Genomic DNA, 13,086 nt, shown 5'->3' on the forward strand with positions numbered 1-13,086 from the left:
TCCTAAGATCTTTTTTGCAATTCCTACTTCTAAATGAACTAATTTCAAAGAGAGAAAGAGAACTCTAAGGGTCTAACAAAAGGAGACCTATTAATCCCCGCAAAAAGCACACATTCATGCATTTTTAAGGCCACAGCCATTTCAGACTGCAGCTTCCCTTCCACTGATTCTTTCTCACATGCCTCTGAAGCCCTGTTTGTTGGAGTTTACATGTGGCACTAGAAGGTCCACCCAGCACTCACTCCTGGAGCTCAGCAGAGGCCTGGCCTGCCAACCCAACCCTGCTGATTGCTGGCACCAACTCAGTGTGTCTCACCATGTCCTGAGAAATCCTCCAATAGACCCACCCAACCTAGACATTCTTGGAACCTGGAACCCAGAACTTTGTCTTTTCTGCCCATAATTTTCAATGCAATTCAAAGACTATCTTTACTTATAGGCACCATTAAGTTAACTGGTTTTGCTTTTACTTTTCCCATTCATAAGGAAAGGAAGGAGCTGGGATTTTCCCCATTTTACACCCCAAAAACCTAAGTCACAGAAGAAACTCAGGGTGTGCTGGCCAGCTGGGCCAGCAGCAGAGCCAAGGGCATGTGGACTCATGTGAGGTCCTCACCTGGACCACCAATGGCTTCCGCAGGTGCCGGTTTCGCAGTTTCCTGGGCTTTGGCAAGAAGAAGTCCGACTGCATCTGTAATGGAGATAGTACATCAGTGCTGAGGATGTGCCATGGCATGACAGCATGGCCTGGCACACAGGCGCCCGGCCCAGCACTCACACTGATCGAGTTTAGGTGCTGCCGGAACGTTAGCTCTGCTTCTTTGCTGGGGGAGAAGAGCTTCCCATGTCGGCTGTTGGGTGGCAAAGTCGTTGGGACAGCAAAGAGGCCACCATCTGAGTCACTGCTTCCTGTGCTGGAGGGACCAGCCACCAATAGGGGCCTCGGGGGGTTCCTTAAACCTGGAAAGGAGAAGGGAAAGCCACATGCCAACACTCTTCCACAAACTCTCCAGAGTGAAGGGAGTTCTGTCAGGAAGAACACCAGGAAAGAATTCTGCAATGCTCTTCCGCTGCCTGTATCTCAACCCTGGAAACATGGCCTTTCTTTCTCACAGAGGTTCCTGCCCAACCGAGGAAACCACAGCCTTCCTAGGAGGACGAGCATGCCACCAATGGTCAGTGTTCAGTGGACAAAACAGGGTCACCCAACATCAGACTTCTCAGAAATAGAAGGGAATCTCAAACAAACCCAAAGTGGCAGTGGAAAAGCAGCCAGAACACAGATCCACAAGGGAGCCCCGCAAGCGCCAACATGCCATTTACCAAAAGAGTCAATGGGTGGATTTAGGTAGCACACTGTCATTTGCTAACCCCTAGTCTAATCTCAAATTTTTATGGGAAACAGACCTAGAAGTAAAAGGACAGAAAGCAATATTTAAGAACTGCTCTTTTGGGATTCTGCACCCTCTGTGTTCTTGGCTGGGTACAGCCCTCTTCACTGACACTCAGAGTCCACAGTCTGGGCTCGCTAAGCATCAATGTAGGTTTCCAGAACTGCAGGCCCATTGGTCTGTAAGTATTCTCCATTCAGAAAGAGGAAATTATAAAGAGAACACAGAACTAAGAAGAAGGGGAGGCAGGAGAGGCTCAGTTGCTGTCAGTTGGTCCTCATCAGGGAAAGGCCTGACTACAGGGATGGGTGGCTAGGGGTCTGCTGTTGCCTTCTGTAACACCCTCAGGAAGGACACAGAAAAAGGTGAAGAGAAATAAAACAAGCACTTGCAGGAGACTGTGCCCCAACTCAGCAGCAGCCTAGGTCTGTTCAAAGACCACCAGGCTGCCCTAGAGGGACTATGCCTTAATCCTGGCCACATGCAAAGCTGAGGCAGGCGGTCTCAAGGGCAATTTAGCCAGAACCTGGCTCAGAGATAAAGTACTCCTGGGCTCAATATCAGGTACAAAAAATACCCTCCACTCCTCCCTGCCAAAAAGACCAACGAGTGGGACTCTAAAGGAAACAGGATTCTTCTGTTTTTCCCCTTTGGTACTAGGGATGGAACCCAGGATGCTTTACCTCTGAGCCACATCGCTGGCCCTTTCTATTTTATTTTGAGACGGGGGTCTCACTAAATTGCCAAGGCTGCTCTGGGACTTGTGATCCTCTTGCCTCAGCCTCCTTAGCTGGGATTGCATATGTGCAACACTGTACCTGGAAGGAAACAATCTTCAACAGGCAGGTCACTGGCAACACAGTAACTCAAAGAAAATATAAAACAAGTGATATTCTCTGAATGGAGAATCATCTTGAAGAACTGCTAACACACCAGGACACTATGTTCAGCTGAAAAGTCATTGTATCTTTGGTATGCCCTCATATGTCCACATCTTGCCTGACCTGGTATGGACTCCCCGAGAACTGAGACAGGGTTGTCTCTTCCAGGATGCACACCATTGTCAGAGCACAGGCACTAGGCAGGCGACCATGACAACTTTATGCTAAAGTGTGAGGAGGCCTTAGGGGCCCAGGGCAAGCAGAAGCCCTGAAGTTCTTATTCCAGGATCTTGGGAAGAGTTGCATGACTTCTCCTAGGCCAGAGAAGAGAATATGGCCCACACTCAATCATAAGACACCCAGCTCTGCTCCGCCATGGCAGAACAGGGCACATGTGCTGAGGACCAGGAGCAGGGCCACAGAGAGCATTCACACTTCTCACTTCAGACACTCACGTAGAATCCACCACTCTAGCTGTAATAATCAGCTTAATTATAAGAACACCACAGGATTAACCAAGTAGAACTGATGCCCAGGACATGCACTGTGCTCACCTTGGGGCTTATGCATGCAGAGACAGAACTTACCAACCAGTCTCCTGGGGCTGGAGGTACAAGCTCAGTGGTAGAACACCTGCCTAGTACATGTAAGGTCCTGGGTTCCATGCCCAGCACCAGCAAAAAGAAATTTATTTCCTAGATACACCTGCAATAGGGTCCACTGTGACTGGCAGGTTACTCTGTCTTTCTTTCAAGACTATTTAATTGCTGGCATGTCCCTTAACAGGAAGCTTTATTGTAATGTCTTACATGCAAAGAAAAACAGTCAACACAGGTTTAGAAAGAAAAAACTATCTTCAGAGGCCATGAGCCACCAACTCAGCATAATATGGATGCTTCTACAGCTTCGTGACACAAGAACCCTAGTGTCCAGACTGTCAAAGGTCATCCCGTCCTCTGCTTCTTGGTAGCTCTGGGACCCCATGACTTAAGCCCTTTATGACAGGCTTCCACATTCACCATTCACACCATCCATTCAACCATGGCTGACCAGAAAGCAGGGCAGCCTCAGATACCTAAGCCTTCAGCTTCAGCACAGTCCCTGACCCTCTCAGGCCACCCTGACCCTCACCTGGGGAGCAAGGTGCAGCACCAGATGGGAAGGTCTTGCTGCTGCGGAGGGCAGTCTGGTTTCGAGGGCAGCGGGGGCTCCGGGAACTGATGGTCATCACCTTCCCTGGGGGGGTTGTTGACTGCTCTTCCTGGGCAGGCCTCACGGATGCCGTGGATGTGGCGTTTGCTTCTGGAGCCTGGACAGAAATCGGCCAAAAATGTCCAAACTCAGCACAAAAAAAATGACTTTGATGTGAGTGCCCCAAGGAGGTGTGAGAACACCCTTGAGCATTTGGAAGATGGCGCAGGGATCAGAGCCTGATTTCCATGATGGCGAAGGGCGGGGTGTCAAAGACACCTGACCTTGGCATCCCCAAAGTCACTCAGCGGCTCGCCAGTTTCAAAAATCACTGGTCAAAAAAAAAAAAAGAAAAAAAAAAAAAAAAAAAAAAAAAAAAGAAAGAAAAGAAAAGAAACCAAAAGAGAAAAAAAAGTACAAATCACCAGCCAGGTAAGTAATGAAAGCTACTGCTCCCGTGCTTAGGAGAGCCCCTGTATGTCTCCAGTGCTTGTGTGAGTGGTGAGAATGGATGGATTGACCATAGCCAAGGGACAGGTTTCACCCACTCTGAGCAGGGCCCAGCTGCAGGAAGGAGGTACTGGGTAGCAGAAGAGAACACTGTGCTTTTAAAACACCCACAGTAAAAAACCAGTGTTAAGACGTCTATAGAACTCTTCTGAGTCACAGGAAGGAAAGATTACACAGCCACAGCTTCCATGGCACCGCCAGGCCCAGTGCCTGTCTCCTTTGCCTCACTTCTCCCATCTCTGCCAATCTCCCGTTGTCTCAGACCTTGTGGGGCGCTTGTCACAGCCCTGCCAGGGAAGGAGGAACTGCAGCAAGACGGAAAGCTACAGGACAGGCACCCATCTCTGACCCAAGGTCTCTAATCTCAGTGAGCCACTGGCCAGTCTTCTCTACACCTGTATCGCATCAAGTCACCTGGGGTTATCCCTAAGTATGGGGGTCCTGGTCTGGAAGCTGCATGTCTAAAAAGTTCCAGGTGATGCTGAAGCTGCTGGCAGGACCTGATCTGAGTGCCTCTACTGAGCTTCCTGCCCACCATGCTCCACACCTCATGCTTCCTCCTCCCCTAGGGCACTTAGCCACGTCACTTCTCTCCATGCAAAGCCAAACTTGCATGAACTCATAATCTCTCTGGTCACAACTTACTCACCCCCTACAGGCCTGACCCTGGCCCTGCCCAGGAGTCATCTCACTGCTCAAGTCGCAGCCACCTTCATGACCAGGCCTGGTTAGAGCCTGGGCACCACACTTCCCACAGGGAACCTGCAGAGCCACACTGACCCACTCACCAGCTTGGGGTTGACCTCCGTGGAGATGAGCCTCAGGAGGCAGTTCAGGAGACGTTGCTCATGGGGGGCCGGGGGGCAGGGGTGGGTGGCCCGGCCCTCGGGGCCTAGCACAGCCAGCCAGTCGTACTCCAGCTGCAGCTTGCTTGGCTTGCCCATCATGAGGTAGACTTCAGCCAGCGTGAGGCTCTCAGATGTCTGCAGGTTCCAACCCTCCTCACGCAGCTGCTGGGCCAGCTGGCTGGCAGGGACCTCTTTTGGGGGCCTGGAAGCAGGCTGTCCCTGAGGCGGTGGAAGCTCTAAAGGGCTTCCCTTCTGCTGGGGCTCCTCTGAAGGTGCATCTGCTGGGTCTTTAGTGCAACCATCCAGGGGGAGCCCAGGGGCTGGGCCAGGCTGAGGGTCTGGGCCATGGGGGGCGACGTCAGGAGCCTCCCTGCTGCTGGGTGTGAGAGCCTCAGGGGAGGCCGCCCTGCCAGGAAGAGGGTGATCTCTCCCAGGCCTCATGTCTGTGCAGCAGCACTGTTCCGGGACGATAAGGTCCTGACAGGACTTCAGGTAGCGGGGTAAGGGATCAAGGAGAGACAGCTCATCCTCCAGGTCTGGGAGCTGGCCACAGGCACACGGCAGGGCCCCCGGCTCTCTGGTGAGGCCATCCCCGCCCTCTGCAGGAGCTGCTGCAGGGGTCTTCTCGAGACTTGGCCCGGAGTCCTGGTGCCCAAGGGGAGGCCTGTCGGGAGCATCCGGGCTGCTCAGACTTGGGGTGGCCCCCTCCCCAGGGGTACTTTCAGGGGAACTCTCTCCGGAACTTTGCGACACATCGATGGTAGGAGGGGGCCGCCCACCGCCCTTGCCCTCAGTGCCACCCCTTGGGCACTTCACCTGGCCCCGGGCTGTGCCCTGCCCACTTTGAATGCCCAGGATCTGGGCTGGGGGCAGCGAATGGGCATCCTTGGTGCTCTGCTTGCACCTGCCACCCTCCTGCCAGTGCACCGTGCAGAAGGCCTTGGAGTGCACCACCCGGGCCACGCCGGGCAAAGGCGTCAGCGTGCAGTTCTCGCCAGGGAACAGGTGCAGTGCCACCTTCTCCTGCATTTGCAGGGTGCTGGTGCCCGGGAGCTGCCGTTCCTCAAGAGTCTTCCGCTGGACATGCTGTCAAGGAGCAACCCCACCAGTGGCACCAGGGTCATATTGCTCACCAGGTGCAGGGTGAGAGCCCTTGCCAGGAGCCACACCTGCTCCTTGGCATCACAGGAGCTCAGATCTGCCCTGACCCCTGACCTAAGTACTTTCCTCAAGCCACTGACAAATCATGACCCAGGGTCCTGCGTCTCTGGGAAATTCACACCTCTGATGTGCACTGTACATAGGGAACAGGCAGGGTCAGCAGCCAGCCAAGAACACAGGTGGGGTTGTACCTGTGTAATGTCACTTAACCTGCTAGCAGGGGTCCTCACACCACACCACATGGGCAGATGGCTGGTCAGTCATAGTGTGGAGAGTTGCTGTGCCCAAGTGCCACTACTGCAAGGAGGAAACAAATGGGGTTCTAGAGCCAAACCCCAGTGGCAAAGGGCTCCTACAGGGTCACATAGCAGAAACAAAGACTAGGACGTAAGACCCCATTCCCAAACAAGAGGAGCCACAGAGCTTGGGGGGTTTGTTTAGTTGCAAAAAGATACAACTCGCACTTCCTGGAGTGCCCACTTCTGCTTCAAGAACTCTATGAGGCTGGACACCTTCCGATGCAGCTCCACAATCATCCTAGGGGACAAAGAAGAGAGACTGCTGCCATACGAGGCCACACAGCAGAGAGGACAGGTCTGTGCCAGGTCAGGGAGGGCACCAACAGAACCCCGGTTCCTTCTCCTAAAGATCAGCCCCATCAGTTGAACCACAATGGATTCCCACAAAGCACCGAGGAAGGATCACACAGGATGTGACCAGGTGTGACACTGCTCCCATTACCGCCTGGGGCGCAGTGCATGGGAACTGTGGGAGCCTTCAAGGCTCAAGGGTTGGAATGGCCAGGCCTTCCCAACCCTAACGCCGCATGGATGGGGACAAGGCACTGACAGTGCCAGAGCGCACCCAGTGGGAGCAGCTGGCTCCTGCAGACTCAACTGGCCCAGCGCCTGCAGACCAGAAGTCGCTAGGAGCACAAGCACTGGAGAGGACTGCTAGTGGCACTGTGCACTGGGGTGAGGAAGATTTTCTGGACAGACAGGGTGTGCTGCACAATACTGAGAATGTATCAAATGCCACTTGACTGTAAATTTCAAAGGTGGTTGACGGTTTATTTTACATCGTGTGACTTTAATCTCAATTTTTAAAAATGTTTGAAATAGTCCATTCCCATAGCAGTGCCTTGGGTACAAAGCAGACAACAATCTTTAGGAAGTCAGAGAAAGGAGAAGCAGTAGGACTTTATGGGGCAGAGAGGAGAGGAAGGTTCTGCAACCACTTGGCCTCCTGGCCAAGACTTCCTTTTACCATTCACACTCACTCCCAAGAACCCTAGCCAGGCATGACAGCAGTTCAACACAGGCAGGGCCCCAGTCAGACCAACCACTCCTGTGGCAGCATCACACTCACACTCTGTCCTCAAGTGATAGCTCAGCATTGGGGCAAAACCTGCTCCTTGCATCAACTCCCTGAGGAAAACACAAACAGCATCCCTTACCCTTGCCCAGATGACAGGAACCCTTTTCAAACTGAAGGCCACATTACCTAAGGCGTGGGTTCTGGGCAAGACTCTGCACTCGTGCCCAGGCATGGTTGTTGCGTGGCTGTAGTTCTACAGGCACTTTCAGGGGCAGGCGCACTGGCTTCTGGTCTTCTTCATCACTAAGGCCTACAAAACAGAGAGATCATGAAAGTCCAGAGCAGACCAACCACAAAGCAGAAAGTAAAGTTCTTCACCAGAAAACCAACAGGAGGGGCTGGGGAGATAGCTCAGTTGGTAGAGTGCTTGCCTTGTAAGCACAAAGCCCTGGGTTCGATCCCCAGCACCCCCCAAAAAAAGAAAACCAACAGGATCAGAGTGCTGTGGGTAGACTGCCTTGGGATCAGAGGCAAGGAAGGCAGAGGAAGCCCAGGAAGGGAAAAACTAACAAGGTCACTCTCACATTCACAAAGGCCATGAAAGACCTACTCCTAAGGGCTCTGACCCTTCTGTCATGATGCTGCCATGGCTTCTGAGCTAAACTTGACCTACCGAGTGGATGCACTGTTATAACTGGTGCATTTCAAATACAAGAACTATTCATCTGCAGTACTGGGATTCAGCAGGAACTACTAGGCAGAAAACATTTTGAGTTCAGGCTGTTACTGAACGACAAACCAATTCAGCTACAAGGCATCTTGGCCCTTCCCTGGTCACCTACCTTCAGGATCACAGAGCTTCTTCAGGGCCCGGCACATGGGTGCTTTGATCCGCAGGTTCCTCCCTTTGTAACGTACTGTGGTGGCTCTGGGAAGAGAGTTGGGAAGAAGTGCTGAGGCTTCTGGATGAACAGACATGAGGAAGAGCCCATGTGCCTGAGGGGCACTGTGGAGGAACAGGGACTCCCATGCTGTCACCAAGGACTCAAGTAAGGCTAGGGCTCTGGACATTTGCTACTTTTCTGACCAGGAGATGTCTGCTATTTACGGGAAATGTGCCACTTCCTCCATACTCCAGCAAGTTCCACGGCACAAGCTCTTGTCCCAGCCCATTAAAACCCACTATTCTGCAGTTGGGCAAATGGCTGTCCTTTTCTCCACCCATCCCATCTCCATGTGCTTCTCATCCTGGGGTCTCAGAGCACAAACTATAGAGCTACCTCACATGACTGCCAGGTGACATCTCAATCCACCCCTACATAGCCTCTACATACCTTCTTCCTGACTCCCTTGCTGCACCTCAGCAAAAGCAAGGTGCTAAGCAACTCAGCGAGACCCTGTCCCTAAATAAAATACAAGATAGGGCTGGGGATGTGGTTCAGTGGTTGAGTGCCCCTGAGTTCAATCCTCAAAACAAAACAAAAGTTATTGTGAGAAAATGCTACTTACAATTAGATATCAGAACACCAACCATGGCTTTAAAAAGAATAAGCACAGGAAGGCCTGCTAGTTCTCTGGTTTGACCTAGGAGTAGTTCAATTGTAAAGATGGCCAGTTACAGCAGCCTCAGACAGGAAGAAAAAGCCATACCACTTCTACCTCTCAGGAAACAAAGCTAGGTTCACTCCTGAAAAGGGACACAGCTCTGACTGCAACATGGAAGTCTCAGTTCCTATGCAGTGGATTTCAACAATGCCTCCAAAACCTTTAATGTGCTTATAAGGCCAGCCAAACAGTGAGGTCCCAAGGTGGCATGGTGGGGAGGGGAAAGTTCAATGACTGCTCAAGCCAGGGCAGCTACAATCTACACTTCTCCCACCTGTCCAACCATCCACCCACCCGTCACCCATCCTACTACTCACTCATGCATTGACTCATCTGTCCATGCTTCCATTCATCCATACATACTCATTTATCCATTCTTCCATCCACTCATCTATCCATCCATCCCCTTACCCACCCACTCATCCATCCACCCATCCTCTCATCTGCCCCTTCATTTGTCCATCCATGGGTCTACTTGACTTTCATCATCCACTCCATCCCTATACCTGTTCATCTACCCATCCTTCCATCCATTCACTCAACTATCCAGCCCCCTATCCACCCTCTGTTCAAGTACTGACTGAGCTCCCTCTGTGCTAGACACCAAAAAGCAGAGCTGTGACTTGGAAAACCTGTCTGAGGAAACAAGAAGACCCCAGGAAAAACTCTTTCACTCCCCACCTACTTTTGGTCTGAAGGGATAATTCAGAGATCAAATCTCCAAGTAACATATTCTATTGAGTTAATATTCTTGCCAGGCGTGGTGGCACATGACTGTAATTCCAGCAACTCAAGGCTGAGGAAGGGGGATCACAAGTTCAAGGCCAGACTGGGTAACTTAGAGAGACACTATTTCAAAATTTTAAAAATCTAAGAAAAGAAATGTAGCTCAGTGGTATAAAGCACCCCTGTGGATCTACCCTCGTAATGGGAAAAAAATAAAAAATCTGGAACCACCTTATCCCAGGTAGAACTCACAGACATAAAATGCAGTGGTTCAATGTATTAGTAATGCTGGGGGACAGCTGCAGGACTAGTAACCAGGAGGAATCCAGTTAAAACAAGTGGCAATGCAACATGGAGTCAGCTCAACAACTTCCTCCAAGGAGAGTGCTGGAAGCAAATGGGCTTTTCTGTTCATCATGCTTGTTCCAGAGGCCTCAAAACAAAACAGCAGAGGCAAGACTTTAAACAATAGGCAAGGGGGGTCATGCGGCACCTGTGTTTGCACTAATCCTAGTTTCCGTTAAACTGCTACTTTGTGACTTCCTTTTTCTTCCTTCAGTGAAATGGAGTGAGTATACCCACGTTTATTTCCAGGGAACTATTCTGAAATGATGATCCTTTTCCTTTTTTCTCAAATGCAAATTCCATAATCAGTCCAAGTCTGGGGTACTGCACCAGATCAAGGGCCATGTTCTGGCTCAGAGTGAGAAGGGCTGTTTTTGCAACCCCTGCTCCTCAAGAGCTGAAAGGCAAACCAGTGTGCCCCGCACCAGGGCAAACAAGTAGAAGAGACTGGGGAGGAATCAAAGCCTGAGCTCTCCTGGAACAGAAACACACAGGGCCTCGGTAAGCACCACCATGGGATCACTAACAATGGACAACAGGGTGATTCCTCTGCATGAGGCAGTCTGGATTTCCTTCTGACATGAGATTTATTTTCTTTCTTGCAAAGAAACTGGATAAATCTAATCAGCAAGTGCTACGTTCTATGCCACTGTAAACAATGTAATAGAATTTCATTTTAATTTAGAACTTTTCTCAATTCATTTATTCCTTAATTTATTTTACAATTCTGTAACTGAAAGGAGATTCACAGTTAACTAGAAAGGCCTGTGTGGAAGTATGGGCGGGTTAAGCACTTGGTTGCTTTTGGGCTTGAATTAGGAGGCATTTTTCCACATGCACCTTACCAATTTGTCTCTACTTCTCTTCTGACTTTATAGGTATTATGCTTTTCCTTAAAAACTAGAAAGTCTGAGTCAGATACAGTGTAATCAGCTACAGTTGTAATCCCAGTGGCTGACAAAAGAGGGTTAAAGTTCAAGGCCAGCCTGGGCAACCTAACAAGGCCCTAAGCAACTTAATGAGACCCTCGAGATAAAACATAAAAAGGGCTGGACATGTGGCTCTGTGGTTAAGTGCTTCTGGGCACAATTCCTGGTGTTTTTCTCTCTCTCTCTCTCTCCCCCCTCCCTCTCCCGTGTACACACATACATATACACACACACACAGAAAAGAAAGAAACTAAAAGGTCTTTGGGGAGAAGAATGGACACAAATGAGAAAGTACAGAAGGATCAGAAACAGAGCTGAGCAGGACAGTGCACTGGTCTCTGGCAGGGCGCAAGCACTCACTGGAGATGGCACTGGAGCAAAGCAATACCCATAGGCAAAAAAAATGAAACTCCACCTACACCTCACATCACACACAAAACTTAATCCAAGGGCAAAGCCATAAAAATTCTAAAAGAAACCACAGGGGAACCATCTTGACCGTGGCTGGACAGAGATCTTAGATACGACACAGAGAGCAGACCACAGAAGACAATAACAGACAAGACTTTACTGAACTGAAGACTGCTGCTGTGTGAAGGACCCTAAGCACTGGCAATCAAAACAGAATATCAGCTGGGCATGGTGGTGCACATCTGTAATCCCAGCAGCTTGGGAGGCTGAGGCAGGAGGACTCAGCCTCAGCAAAAGTGAGGCTGTCTCTAAATAAAATACAAAATAGGGCTGGGGATGTGGCTCAGTGGTTGAGTGCTACTGAGTGGGGGAAAAAAAAAAAAAAAAAGGACACAGAGGGCACCTGGAGGTGGCATATCTGAATATACAGAGAACACACTAAGCTCAATAAAAAGAAAACGGGCACAAGATTTGAAGAGACACTTCACCAACGAAGACACACAGAGGGCAAATTTGCATACAGAAGGTATCAATCTCATGGATCATCAGGGAAACCCAAATCGAAGCCACAAAGAGGATGGCTCTGAACACACAGTGCTGGGAGTGTGGGAGCAGCTGGAGGTGGTTTGGCAGTGTCTTGTCAAGTCTGACACTGGCTGGCCATCCCTTCTCCCTGGGGGTCATCAGTGAAATGAAAACCCTTGCTCACACAACAATCTGGTGGCAATAGGCCAGCAGACAGGCACACTGCTGCGGGGGAGGGCAACCTCAGAGGCTACATGATGGCTTCATTCAATGAGGTCTGGAAAAGACAAAATACAGGGTACGGAGAGTGGCGTCAGTGGCTGGGTCCTGCCTGCTGGGGGTTCTACAACTCCATGTACTTATTAAACTCAGAGTGAGAAGTGGAAACCGCGAATCTGAACCAAGTACCACCCAGGGGAAAGCAGAATGTGGAGATGGCAAAAGATCAGGGATTGCCAGGGACTAGGCAGGGAGGGGTTTTCACGGTAGGGTAAGTACTCTAGAAGAAACTAACAATAGACACAGGTCATTACATCATGTGTTCAAACTGACAAGACAAGAGGGAGCCCTAGGGTGAACTATGGACTCTGGGCGATAACAATGTCAGTGGAGGCTCACCTAACGAATGCACTGCCAAAATGCAAGAGGATAGTAACAGTGGAGGTGAAGGGAGGGTATGGAAAATCCACAATAGACACAACTTTTTGCTATACCTAAAACCACTCTAAAAAAATAAAACCTACCTTTTAAAAATACCAAACTCTTAGAACTATACACCATCAAGTGAAAAATATATAAATTTAAATATTCAAACATAAAAACAGATGTCTATATACTACCCCACCAAGGCACACCCCAAAACTATTTTCCACAGGGAAAGTGGAACGGTTTTGCCCATAGTGAGGAGCTCTCCTGCTTCACCACCTCAAGGGCATCCTGAGACACTTGGAGACCACCAACACCCTGCATGCTGGGAACAGGACACAGCGAGCCCTCTGGCCTACTCTGCACCTGCCCTCTCCTCTAGCCACTGCACCCCTTTGTACCTCTGTGTCCCCAGACTAAGTGTCATGCCTGAGAAAGCCTTCCCTAGCAGATCCAAGCACTGGAGATGGCACTTCCTGTTACCTCAGTTAACCACTCCATGCATTCCACTGTAAGATTCAGCCCAGGCTGCTGCAGGCATTCATGAGAGCACATCCACCTACAGACCTGACCCCACTGCATACCCAGCGTCTACCTTGCA

At 50.3% G+C, this 13,086-nt stretch overlaps 1 protein-coding gene across 1 annotated transcript in view; it reads right to left on the minus strand.

Annotated features, from left to right (window-relative positions):
* The window catches only part of Cramp1 (cramped chromatin regulator homolog 1), a 61,898-nt gene that overhangs the window by 12,303 nt on the left and 36,509 nt on the right, over positions 1 to 13,086 (minus strand). Inside the window, 8 exon segments of the mRNA XM_047532742.1 lie at positions 617 to 691; positions 779 to 960; positions 3,404 to 3,581; positions 4,762 to 5,898; positions 6,438 to 6,519; positions 7,486 to 7,609; positions 8,142 to 8,227; positions 13,058 to 13,061. Coding sequence (XP_047388698.1) covers positions 617 to 691; positions 779 to 960; positions 3,404 to 3,581; positions 4,762 to 5,898; positions 6,438 to 6,519; positions 7,486 to 7,609; positions 8,142 to 8,227; positions 13,058 to 13,061 — 1,868 coding nt within the window.

Source organism: Sciurus carolinensis, chromosome 18, assembly GCF_902686445.1.
Source record: "Sciurus carolinensis chromosome 18, mSciCar1.2, whole genome shotgun sequence".
Classification (NCBI taxonomy): Eukaryota; Metazoa; Chordata; class Mammalia; order Rodentia; family Sciuridae; genus Sciurus; species Sciurus carolinensis.